Source organism: Salmo salar, chromosome 11, assembly GCF_965601325.2.
Source record: "Salmo salar chromosome 11, fSalSal1, whole genome shotgun sequence".
Classification (NCBI taxonomy): domain Eukaryota; kingdom Metazoa; phylum Chordata; class Actinopteri; order Salmoniformes; family Salmonidae; genus Salmo; species Salmo salar.
Genome location: NC_138301.1, coordinates 87,645,854 through 87,659,602, shown reverse-complemented (window position 1 = coordinate 87,659,602; position 13,749 = coordinate 87,645,854). Strand labels below are relative to the sequence as shown.

The window sequence follows — 13,749 nt, the reverse complement described above, 5'->3', positions numbered from 1 at the left end:
TAAAAACATGGCAAACTGAACCGCAGTGAAATAATATGGCGTTTTAGGAAGCAGGTGATCACTTGGGGACAACCAGCCAGTGACATGTTGCTGTGCTTCTGTCAAGGCCAGAGCAGTAAAGTGGACCGTGAGGTAACAAGAGCCCAGCCAATACAGGATAATCTACAGGAACGTGACTTTGACTGACTGTGTCACATGACATTATTCAAACAGCAAACTGACTGTGGTTTCATTTCATTGGAGAAAGCGGACTAACAAAAAAGGCCACCTATCGATATCTTTATGAGCAATAAAGTGCAAGAGAGGATTAAGCTTACGGGTGTTACATGCATATACGTCAAAGGCAAGTAAAGTAACATTGACGATAGCTTCATTTAAAAGAAAAAATGAAAGCTCCATCAGCTCTTCGCTGCTTTCTGACTTACCATTCAAGGCTGCCATCTAGTGCTATGGTGCAATCACAGCAAGATAGAGAACTACACAGAGCAACATATTCTCAGAAATCAACCCCATGACCCTCCTCTGAAGCTATTCCTGAAGAAATAATAGGATTGAATGGGTGTACCCAATATGATAAAAACCTCCACCATACCTTAGGCTTACATCCAGCCATTTAATTCAGATCTACGAGCGATGTGGGACTACTGGGTTGATTTCATAGAACAACACTATCAGTCACTGACTTGAGCTTGGGGAGTACAGAAGAAGAAGAAAAAAACACTCTTCGTTTGAAAACTATAATGGAAAGGGAATTAGGCTCATGGTGAATATAGAGCGAGTGAACTTATGAATGCCTGACAAACACCTAGATTATGTTAAGATGTGATACTGATAGGACAGACTCCCTACTATATCTCATAGTACTGCCGAGGTTATTGTATGTCATAGTTTGTGTGTGGACAGTGGAATCATTCACACACACACCCCCCCGGCAGGCTCCAGCAGCCCAACCAAGAGTCATCTAGTCTCCATTACCAGACCTGGCCTACTGGCCCTGCCTCGCTGCTCAACAGACCAACCATCTGATCATGTGAGAGGCCTTAAGAGACTGCCTTAGGGCCAAACCACGTTAAATATTAGGCTGACGCAAGTCACTGCTCGACGGAGACAGATGGTTGAAAGTGTTCTACTGCCCGCTGCTATGAAGAGCAGCACTAGACTACATGGAACAGACATACCAGTAAACATTCCATTGTATAATGATGACACGAGCACAATGCAAACATTTTCAATGAAACCTTTCTACGGGTGGGCTACCTCTTAAAACTGATAGAACTGATAGATAAGGGAAACAGACCCAAGTGTAGAGAAAGAGACAAACTAACAGTAAGTGGATAAGTCAAAGCTTCCATGATAAATCAGGTTAAATAAACTTTCATATGATAATGGCTGACTGTTGGGGAGACTTTGCGGGAGAAAATGGCCTTCAGAGAAGACAGTGCCTTGAGGCCTTGTCTGGAGCCAGCTGGGGAAAAACTAACCTACTGATAGTGAAATTAGAACTGATCCCAACTCCAGTTTGGGAAACACTGATTCACAGTAAACCCAATCCTACAGCTGAGTAAGTCAACTACTGGGCATGTATTCAAAATCATAATGAAGAAGATTAGGCTATATGTACCTGATCCTAGGTCAGCACACTTTCTCTGAGATCCAACATGAATACAGGCCCTGATTTACAGTAAGAGACACATCATGACTACAGGATGAGGATGGCCGACCTAGTGATGGAACTGCCCTCTAGTGGTATCATAACGTGATGTTGATTGATGACATAGAGCACATTTCACACGTAATCAGTTCCTTGTCATCTCACTTTTTACCATTTATTTAAAATGGGTTGTTTACAAGGATTTTAAACAATATTTCAATGATATGCTACTGTTTGGCACTTATCCTAATCACTTGAGTTTATGACAGTGAGGGGGAAAAGATGGGGTATTTTTTTTACCTGCGTTGTACCGAGGACCTTGGAGGACCACGTCAATTGACTTGGGTAGCCAGACCAACTACAACAGAGCTTAGCCTATGTGCATAGCACAGCTAGCATTATGTCCGTGTAGATGTTCATTTAGAATACATTGACCTCGCACAACTCTCGCACAAACACAAAACGACGTGGTGGAAAAACATTGAATGTAAAATATATGTATGTTAGAGAAAATGTCTGGTGGTGTCTCTGTCAACGTGTTGCTTTTTTGTTCATGTAAACATGTATTCCTTACACACGGCATCTTCGATAAATGAAACATTGCTTGCTGTCAACAAAAGCGTTTTAAACCGTGAAGCTACCAGCTCCATATCTAGCCAACTAGTTACCACTAGCATCCATCTTAGATAGAAAATTAAGTTGCAAACACAGTTTACACACAAGTAGGTTAATAAAATGTTTCCTTGCTAGCTAATTTACCTACTTTTTAAAGTTGGTGCTGAACAGGCCAAATCCAGCTCCAGCATTGGAGGAGGTCGGGGTAGTCTCCTGACCAACCTCCACCGCTGAATCCGATCCTCCTTGGTCGTTATACGACAAGTTGTTCGTCGACATGCTCAACATTTGACGTTTCACAAATGTACAGAATGTTTTATTGTATAAAGTAAAACTATCGGAACCAAAATCCCAGTCGTTAACAGTTTGTTGATGCCAATTACAAAGAGAAACGCAAAACAAAACTTTGTCCTGAACGTGCAACTTTTTTCCGCTTATCCACGCAGTACCGGAAGTATGAGTTGGATACGTTGTGTCAGAGTCACATGACAGGGGGAAGAGAAATCTGTCGTCCCTAGTTGCTACAGTCACAAAGTCATAAACCCCGCCTATTTCTTCAATTCTCTACTTAAAATTGTATTTTAAACTTAACCCTAAGCTTAACTTAACCCCACTGCTATCCGTATGCCTAACCCTAAAATGAAGACCAAAAGGCTAATTTTAGTTTTCATACATATTTACGATAGCCGATGTTGACTTTGCAGCTGTGGTAGCCCCGTTGCCATGGCAACTTTGGCCGCAAGCCAATCAAATGAGTTATGGGGGTATACTCAGTGACGCGCGTGCGCGCTAAACGAAAGCGTCCAGTACTTTTGTTTTAGCGTTGTCACAAGTAAACGTCAGAGCTAGATGGTTAGCTGTGTGTCTAAATACCTGCATCTTGCTTCCACATGTAGCTAACGTTAGGAGCTTGGACTGTGAGTGGGGCTGAGAAAATGGCTTCATGTTCCAGATCATCTCTTCCAGAGGAAGATTTCACCTGTCCTGTGTGCTGACATCTTCAAGGATCCCGTCCTCCTACCATGTAGCCACAGCTACTGTAAAGTCTGTGCGCAGCACTGCTGGGAGTTGAAGGGGTTTCGGGAATGCCCCTTTTGCAGAAAGAGATTTTCAATGGGTAATCCTCCCTGTAACCTGGCACTATAGAACCTGTGTGAGGCCTACCTTGAGGAGAGTCTAAAGTGCTCAGCAGTCTGCATGGTGAGAAATTCAAGTACTATTGTCTGGAGGACAGGCAGCCCATCTGTTTAGTGTGTCAATCTTCTAGAAAACACAAGAGTAATGACTGCTGCCCCATAGAGGAAGCTGTTCAGGACCTCAAGGACAAGGTACAACGACGTAAAGACATGCGTTTTACAGAGTCACGTTTTTATTGAACATAATACATTTTCTATGTGAGGTGTTTATAAATACTGTATACAGATTATTCTACTGTAAGATAAGATGTCCTTTCGTTTCAGGGTGAACTCCAGAGAGCACTAAAACCCTCACAGGAGATGCTGAAGGTGTTCAAAGAAGCTACAGAAATCTGTACTCCCACAATGCCTCACATTCAGGTAGGACGACATTGAGTCTAATATAAGAGAAAGCAGCAATAATGTATTAGATCAATATTGAATTACGTTTGCATTTGGTTGCCAAATGTTTGATAGAGATGGCTAAATCATAATTTTGCACAGCTAGACTCTGTAGTAGGACTAATTAATTCACTACTGTACTGATGGCTAGCTAAAATCAGACCAGAGTCCGTCAACCAAACCAGGGAATTGGTTTTCTGGATGAAATGTGAGAATTCCAGTAACGTAATGTAATAACAGTTCTCCCACTGTCTCCAGAGACAATTCCAAGACACAGAGATGGAGATCAAGCATGAATTCAAGGAGTTTCAGCAGTTTCTTAGAGATGAAGAGAAGGCCAGGATTGACACACTGAGGCAGGAACAGTTTGTGAAGACTTCAGCAATGGGTTAATAGGATTGACCAGTGGAGACAAGAGATGTCATCACTTGTAAACACAATTGAAGCTATAGAGGATGAGCTGTGAGATGAAGACACCTCATTCCTTCAGGTCAGGACTGCTCTAAGTTAACATGATTTGTTGGTGCATTTATACTGATAAATAGTGATAGATAAATATCGGAATTGAATCTGGTAGTTTGTTCTTCTGCATAACTACAATACTATAATGGAAAGGTAAGTGAGCTGCATCCTGTCTCTCTCTTCTCTGTGTGTTCGGAACTGCCACAGCACAACCCCCACTGACTCCTGAAGATTCTTCCAGTGCACACTGCCAGATCCAGATACACAGCTGGTCTCAGGAGCACTGATTGACATGGCTAAACATCTGGGCAATCTGCAGTTCAAAGCTTGGGAGAAGATGCAGAGGAATGGGATTGTCACTTACAGTTTGTATACATTTTTTTATCTTAGTAAATACTGGTGGTGGACACCAATATTGATAATTCGATATGATATTGATATGATCAAGGCATATCGTGATAGGTTTATTATTCCTGTTAACCTGACCTGGCCCAATGGGCAATCCGCAAGCAGTTGTCTGGACTTCACAGAGCTGTGGAAGTGAACAGAAAAGTGAAAATGTTATATAGGGCTGTTAACGTTAATAACCTGTTAAGGAATTACATGTTTTTTTGGCCGCAATTTTTTTTAATGCCATTAATCACGTCTCCATTTCTTCACCACACAGAACTTTTTAAGCGCACGTGTTTCCGCACGGGCCCTTTTAGGCGCAGAACACGACACGGAACACAGCTACAGCAGAGAGGAAGAGAGGTAAAAAATTATGGATATACTGACAAGATTCATGTCTCTCCGCCCTAACGATGGGAGTTGTTGTCCAAAAATCTCCTGCCTATCCATTTTTTGGATTGGTGGATACATCTCATTATTGTAAAACTTTTTTGAATACTCAATGAGGGTTGTTGAGGTCAACCGCCTGTATTCAATGGAGAGGTGCTTTGCTACTATCCTCATACCAGATTTTCGGCGGAAAGCCTGTTACCCTCCAACAGGGGGCGTTTTTTCTCTCATTTTTTTGCCCACCAGGTAAGGAGTTTTTGTATGGAGATCAATGAGAGTGTCGAATTTGGTCAACAAAAAACTGAATGGCTTATTTGCCTCATGAGGTTTATTTGATCGAATAGAAGTTTCTTAATGCCAAAGTTGTTACGAGTGTACTGATGTGTGTATGTGCAGTACCGTGGTCTGAATATTTTCTGAATGCACTGTATATATACAGTGCCGGTCAAAAGTTTGGACACACCTACTCATTCCAGGGGTTTTCTTTATTTTTACTATTTTCTACATTGTAGAATAATAGTGTAGACATCAAAACCAAGAAAAAACACATATGGAATCATGTAGTAACCAAAAAAGTGTCCACCCTTTGCCTTGATGACAGCTTTGACATTCATGAGGAATGCTTTTCCAACAGTCTTGAAGAGTTCCCACATATGCTGAGCACTTGTTGGATGCTTTTCCTTCACTCTGTGGTCCAACTCAACCCAAACCATCTCACTTGGGTTGAAGTCGGGTGATTGTGGAGGCCAGGTCATCTGATGCAGCACTCCATCACTCTCCTTCTTGGTCAAATAGCCCTTACACAGCCTGGAGGTGTGTTTTGGGTCATATTGTCCTGTTGAAAAACAAATGATAGTCCCACTAAGCGCAAACCAGATGGGATGGCGTATCGCTGCAGAATGCTGTGGTTGTCATGCTGGTTAAGTGTGCCTTGAAGTCTAAATAAATCACAGACAGCGTCACCAGAAAAGCACCATCACACCTTCTCCTCCATGCTTCATGGTGGGAACCACACATGCGGAGATCATCCGATCACCTACTCTGTTTCTCACAAAGACACGGCGGTTGGAACCAAAAATCGCAAATTTGGACTCATCAGACCAAAGGACATATTTCCACCGCTCTAATGTCCATTGCTCGTGTTTCTTGGCCCAAGCAAGTCTCTTATTATTATTGGTGTCCTTTAGTAGTGGTTTCTTTGCAGCAATTCAACCATGAAGGCCTGATTCTCCCCCGAAGATGTGTCTGTTACTTGAACTATGTGAAGCATTTATTTGGGCTGCAATCTGCAGTTAACTGTAATGAACTTATCCTCTGCAGCAGAGGTAACTCTGGTTCTTCCTTTCTGTGGCAGTCCTCATGAGAGCCAGATTCATCATAGCGCTTGATGGTTTTTGCGACTGCACTTGAAGAAACGTTCAAAGTTCTTAAAATGTTCTGCATTAACTGACCTTCATGTCTTAAAGTAATGATCGACTGTCGTTTCTCTTTGCTCATTTGAGCTGTTCTTGCCATAATATGGACTTGGTCTTTTACCAAATAGGGCTATCTTCTGTATTCCACCCCTACATTTACATTTACATTTTAGTCATTTAGCAGACGCTCTTATCCAGAGTGACTTACAGTAGTGAATGCATATATTTCATACATTTCATTTAATTTCATGCATTTTATTTATTAATTTATTAATTTATTTTTTGTACTGGCCCCCTGTGGGAACCGAACCCACAACACTGGCGTTGCACACACCATGCTGGCGTTGCAAACACCATGCTCTACCAACTGAGCCACAACACTACTAATTGGCTGAAACACATTAAAAAGGAAAGAAATTCCACAAATTAACTCTTCACAAGGCACAGCTGTTAATTGAAATGCATTCCAGGTGACTACCTCATGAAGCTGGTTGAGAGAATGCCAAGAGTGTGCAAAGCTGTCATCCAGGCAAAGGGTGGCTACTTTGAAGAATCTCAAATATAAAATATTTTTTTATTTGTTGAACACTTTTTTTGGTTACTACATGATTCCATATGTGTTATTTCATAGTTTTGATGTCTTCACTATTATTCTACAATGTAGAAAATAGTCAAAATAAAGAAAAACCTTGGAATGAGTAGGTTTGTCCAATCTTTTGACGGGCACTGTATATATACAGTGCATTCAGAAAATATTCAGACCACTTTACTTTTTCCACATTTTGTTACATTACAGCCTTATACTAAAATTGATTACATTCCCCCCCCCCCCCCCCCCCAATCTACACACAATACCCCATAATTTCAAAGCAAAAACAGTAAAAGTAAAAACTGATAACATTTAAATAAGTGTTCAGACCCTTTACTCAGTACTTTGTTGAAGCACCTTTGGCAGCGATTACAGCTTTTAGTCTTCTTGGGTATGACGCTACAAGCTTGGCACACCTGTATTTGGGGAGTTTCTCCCATTCTTCTCTGCAGATCATCTCAAGCTCTGTCAGGTTGGATGGGGAGCATCACAGCACAGCTATTTTCAGGTCTCTCCATAGATGTTAGATCGGTTTGAAGTTCGAGCTCTGGCTGGGCCACTCAAGGACATTCCGAGACTTGTCCCGAAGCCACTCCTGCGTTGTCTTGGTTGTTTGCTTCGATTCAGTCTGAGGTCCTGAGCGCTCTGGAACAGGTTTTCATCAAGGATCTCGCTGTACTTTGCTCCGTTTATCTTTCCCTCGATCCTGACTAGTCTCTCAGTCTCTTCCGCTGAAAAACATCCCCACAGCATGATGCTTCCACCACCATGCTACACCATTGGTATGATGCCAGGTTTCCTCCAGATGTGACACTTAACATTCAGGCCAAAGAGTTCAATCTTGGTTTCATCAGACCAGAGAATCTTGTTTCTCATGGTCTGTGAGTCCTTTAGGTGCCTTTTGGAAAACTCCAAGCGGGCTGTCATGTGACTGAATAAATTTGACTTGGCACCTAAAACCCTCACAAACTTTTACAGATGCACAATTGAGAGCATCCTGTCGGTCTGTATCACTGCCTGGTATGGCAACTGCACTGACCGCAACCGCAGGGCTCTCAAGAGGGTGGTGAGGTCTGCCCAACGCATCACCGGGGGCAAACTACCTGCCCTTCAGGACACCTACACCATCCGATGTCACAGGAAGGCCAAAAAGATCATCAAGGACAACAATCACTCGAGTCACTGCCTGTTCACCCCACTATCATCCAGAAGGCGAGGTCAGTACAGGTGCATCAAAGCTGTGACCGAGAGACTGAAAAACAGCTTCTATCACAAGGCCATCTGTTAAATAGCCATCACTAGGCGGCTTCCACCTGGTTTACATAACCCTGCACCTTAGAGGCTGCTGCCCCATATACATAGACTTGAAATCACTGGCCACTTTAATAATGGAACACTATGCCACTCCGACATTGCTCATCCTAATTTTTATGTTTTCCTTAATTCCATTCTTTTACTTTTAGTTTGTGTGAATTGTTAGATATTACTGCACTGTTGGAGCTAGAAACAGACGCATTTCACTACACCCGCAATAACATCTGCTAAGCATGTGTATGTGACAAATAAAATGTGATTTTGATTTGAGGAGTGGCTTCCGTCTGGCCACTCTACCATAAAGGCCTGATTGATAGAGTGCTTCAGATATGGTTGATATGAAATGTGTCTGAATACTTATGTAAATAAGGTATTTCTGTCTTTTTCTTTTTAATACATTTGCAAAAATGTCTAAACCTGTTTTCACTTTGTCATTTTGGGGTATATTGTGTGTAGATTGATAAGGAAATAACATAATTGTATCTATTTTAGAATAAGGCTGTAACGTACCTTGAATTTTTTTTCACATTTTTGTTGTCTGAATAATTTCTGAATGCTCTGTATATGACACGTGACATCACGGCAACTTTGAGAAAAAAACACTTTATATTGGAGTTGTCTCCAGGTGGCTATGCATATTCGTAGTATGAGGCTAGTAGGATAGCGTTTATCTCCATTGAATACAGGCGGTTGACGTCAACAACCTTGATCAAATATTCAAAAAAGGATTACAATAATGAGATGTATCTACCAATCCAAAGAAAGGATAGCCGGGAGCTAGACATCCTGCTGTTCTGCTTTGTGGACTACGATTCCCATTGTTAGGGCGGAGAGACGTAATCTTGTCAGTATATCCATAGTCTTTGCCTACAGTCAATGCTTGCGCCTTTACATGATTGTGTCTATAGTTACCACAGCCACAAAGTCAAAATTGGCTTAACCACACCGCTAACCTTATGCCTAACCTTAAATTAAGACCAAAAGCAAATTTTTGTTTTCATTCACTTTTACGATATAGCCTTTATATCGTAAAAAAATGTTTGATAACAAACATTTGCTTTCATGAAAACAAAAAATTGAAATAGGTGGTGTTTATGACTTTGTGGCTATGGTAACTAGTGACAACCCCTTTACATTTCTGAAGACTGTGTGCCTCTTGCCAAAATCATGTAAAAGTTATGCCCAATATTACCGGAGATATGTTTTTTTTCTTTCTGTCATGAATTCATGAGCATGTCGCGGGCCGTTTTAAACTAGTCGCAAGCCGGTATTTTTGAGTTTGATAATAAACATTTTATCTAGCTAGTCATGTTACCTAGCTAGCTAGCAACCCGATAACTTGACCACTGACTAGGCGATGCACAAATTTGGATGGCACAGGAAGAACTGAAAAGGAATAGGCTACTCAAAAAAAAGGAGGGTGGTTTATCGGGGTGGATGTATGACGCGAATGTCTAGCAACCCAAAGGTTGTGAGTTCGAATCTTGTCACGGACAACTTTAGCATTTTAGCTGATTAGCAACTTTAACTACTTACCACTTAGCATGTTAGCTAACCCTTCCCCTAACCCTTTTAGCTAACCCTTTAACCTAACTCCTAAACTTAACCCTAACCAAGCTAATGTTAGCCACCTAGCTAGAATTCGTAACATATTGTACATTTAGAAAATTTGTAATATAAATCATATATATATAAATGTGAATTGTAATTTGTAACATATTATACTAAAAGGGTGATGGACAACCACAAGTGAATACAGACCATACGAAATGTAACGTATCATACTAAATGGAGTGTATTGGGTTTACTTACAGAATAATGAAAGCTAGAGTAAGTGAGAGAGCGGGTGTGGGAGGGAGGGAGAGAGTGTAAGACTAAAATGATCGGAACAGTACAGATTGCTACAGAGTTTTCATAACATTGTTGGACAAGTTTAAAAGCTCCTGGTTCTTTTGTATCCATATAGCAATTTCTTTTTTTTCTCCTATAGTCACACTCATTTAGAATGCCTAAAGCTTTAACAGTACTTAAAGCTGTGTGTGTGTGTGTGTGTGTGTGTGTGTGGGGGCTGTGCACAAGTGTTCAACTTCAAGAACATTGATAAGAGGAAGACGGCCTACTTAAACATTGGGAGGATTAATAGCTGTATGTTACAGTGACATTTGTGTTGTTAATGGTAAAATTCTATTAACATTTAGATGTAGATAATTTAGTTGTTCCGTCCCTTACTGTCAAAACATAGTATGCCTGTAACTCAATGCATTGCTTTTTTAATGGGAAAAATTTTAGCAAATTCTAAAATTGCGACTAACTAATGCCATTAACTCGACAGCCCTAATTTTCTACAAACCGATATGATCTTGATATCGATTTTTTTCTTCTTCCATATCGGTGCCCATCACTCTTAAATACTTTTCCCACGGAAGTTTATTCCTTCAGAAAAATACTATCACTGGTATGTGCCTTGGTACCCAGGTGTACACATTAACCAACAGCTATCTGTGCCTTTGCCTAAGGCTTAGGGCATACAAATGTTACTATGTAATGTACACGCTAACTCCATCACTGAGAGTAGGGAACTACCCTGAATTACACAACTACTATGAATTTGACTCGTTCATTGTCGCCTCAACAAGAAGACCGAAGAGGGTGCAAACAACGAGAAAACCAACCACAACAAAAATCACGCACTGATTTAACACTAAAGTATCTCTGATCTTTCCACTCAGCTCCTGTGATTCTGGACCCCAACACTGCCCACTCACAAATTGTCCTGTCTGATGATCTTACCATTGGCACACACTTGGAGCACAGCATGCAGCTTCCTGACAACCCAGAGAGGTTTGATAAATGGCCCTCGGTCCTGGGCTCTGAGGGCTTTGACTCAGGCTTACACACTTAGGATGTTGTGGTTGTGGAAAATGAAGAGTGGATGGTGGGTGTTCTATCAGAGTCTGCCCTGAGGAAGGGAGAAATAAAGACTAGAGACCAGTCCTGGGATTTAACACACTTGTATGGTACATACAAAGCTTTTCCCCCACCAAATGACCAAATCCTCCTCACTGTAGACTATACCAGGACAATTAGAGTGCAGCTGGACTGTGACAAAGGAACACTCTCATTCTCTAACCCTGATAATGCCACACATAATATACACACGTTCACACACACTTTTACTGAGAGAGTCTTTCCACATCTTGGTAATAACAGCAAATACCCTCTGACGATCTTACCTGGGGAGGTAACGTTAGTGATATCACCTGTCAAGTGTAAAGCTGATCCAGACTCTGAGAATGAAGATGAATTGAAGAAGAATGCTTCTTTGTCTGTCATTTTCAGATCACGAAAACTGGTGTCTTTTGATGTTTTTTAGTGGAACTGCAGTCAGAACCAGCTGATACAAGTTGCATTTGTTGTAAGCAAAATGCTCTGTTCATTTGGATTTTAGTTGATGTTTCATGTTGATATGTTACCAAGATATATTTTCATTGTGCCATTTTTTTGTCTTGAGAGAAGAGAATATTTTATGTAAAGGTTAATGAGTCCATTAAGACATGATTAAAACAATTCATTTTTAACCGGACGCAAGTCACTCTTTATTAATATTATTATTATTCTGATAAATCTCTTCACGCTGCCATCTGGATCTGAGCTCAGCATAATACTGTTTCACTGTTTCATCAATGAAACTGTTTGTTTCCTGAAGAATGTCTGTTACTGTAGATGGCAGCAATGGACCAGTATTTGATTAGGCATGACTGCAAACTGCTGACTTAATTTGACTGTGAAATAGAAGCACATTCAGCCAGCCATGTTCACCAACATCATCAAAAGGAGAACAGAAGATACTGACCCTACCATTATGCTTTTTTAGTGAGCTGCACTGTGGTCAGAATGCAATCATGGTTACATTAAGACACCGTGAAGCCTGGCGTGAGATATGGGTCGGAAAACGTACTTCAGTGCAGGAATGGGATATGCCTCTGTACTCAATGTTACCTTTATCCACACTGATACATCGAGAAGCTTGAAATACTGCTGGTTTTCCCGGAAACTGCCCTTTTTGTCCTTATGCTAGCTAACAGTAGCCACCGCAACCATTTTGGAACATTGTTCGTTGCGACGTGCTATTCCATAATGTCTGCTGTGGCTACTGATAGCTAGCAGTATTTCAATCTTCTGGATGGAGCAGTGTGGATAAAGGGATCATTTTTTCGGAACATATCTGGTGCCGGCTCCACAGTGTCTTAATGTAACCATGAATGCGCTACGACCCAGTGCAGCTCAGTAAACAAACGTACTGGTAGTGTCGGTATCTTCTGTGCTGTAACATTTGGATACTCATTGATTTACCCAGTTTTTTTTTTCTTCAGTTTCCTCTTGCTTGAGGCTAGCTAGGACTTTCTTGGAGATAGCCTGTGGTCACCCTTCTCTTGTGACCAGGCTGCATCTAGATAGATTGGAAATCGCTTCCTTGTTTCCTTCTGAGAGAACTGAACAGATGATGGTAATTTCATATTAGACTTCCTGTCCCATGTTTCCAGATCAGTGCAGATGAAGGAAATTAGAAAAAATTGGTATTGGGATTGCGTCATCAAAGATACAGTACATTGCTCATATAGAGATTACTATTTTGTTATATTTCATTGCCACTGTTTAATGCATTTAATAATTCCCTGAAGAATACTCCATGTAGCCCTCAAAATAACCCTACAATTATGATGATTCAATGATTAGCTGGCCAGTGATTGAGTATGTTTACATGCACACTAATAATTTGATATTAAACTGATTATGGCAGTAGGCAGAGCATGGCAATAGTCATTAAACCACTTTACTCTGCTTATCTTAATCGGCGTAAAAGGTCAGAAACAAAGCAAGCGTACGCTGATTAAAGCACCTGGTTTTCTGAGCAATCTTTAGAATTATTAGGACATGTAAACAGATGAATCAGCATTCTAGCTGTGTATTTGATCTGCGCATGTGCCAGCACCGGTAGTGCATGCCTCCCTCTTATTAGCCTAAGCAGCTGGTAGTGGGCGCTAGAGCTGCACTATTGTCTAGGATTTATTGCCGGTAATAGGTGTCGCCGTAATGGGCGCCCCCCCTACACTACCTCCTTGCCTTTCCAAATATAATATTGAAATATTTATCATTTATTTGACTGAGACGCACAACAACAGAAAGATGCATCAATCTAAGATAAAGCATTGAGCGTGCGAAACAGCACCCCTTTGTCTCAGTGTGTGTAGACCATGTATCTGATGCTCTGGTGGACATTCCTGCAGTCAGTATGCCAATTGCACGCTCCCTCAACTTAAAACATCCGTGGCATTGTGTTGTTTG

At 41.1% G+C, this 13,749-nt stretch overlaps 1 protein-coding gene and 1 long non-coding RNA gene across 3 annotated transcripts in view; one reads left to right on the top strand and one right to left on the bottom strand.

The window, feature by feature from the left end:
• Positions 1-2,727, bottom strand: part of LOC106563041 (AP-3 complex subunit beta-1) — a 57,695-nt gene extending 54,968 nt beyond the window's left edge. The window contains exon 1 of the mRNA XM_014128254.3: positions 2,415-2,727. Coding sequence (XP_013983729.2) covers positions 2,415-2,554 — 140 coding nt within the window. The 5' untranslated portion in view covers positions 2,555-2,727. The remainder of the gene's footprint in view (positions 1-2,414) is intronic.
• Positions 2,728-3,065: 338 nt separating this feature from the next.
• Positions 3,066-11,986, top strand: LOC106563042 (uncharacterized). Of its 2 annotated transcripts, XR_001319167.3 has the most exons (6): positions 3,066-3,594; positions 3,727-3,822; positions 4,102-4,333; positions 4,513-4,670; positions 4,973-5,058; positions 11,133-11,986. It is a non-coding gene; the product is annotated as an uncharacterized LOC106563042 (long non-coding RNA). The 2 variants fall into 2 exon arrangements; XR_001319166.3 differs by having other exon boundaries at positions 4,102-4,670.
• Positions 11,987-13,749: the final 1,763 nt, after the last annotated feature.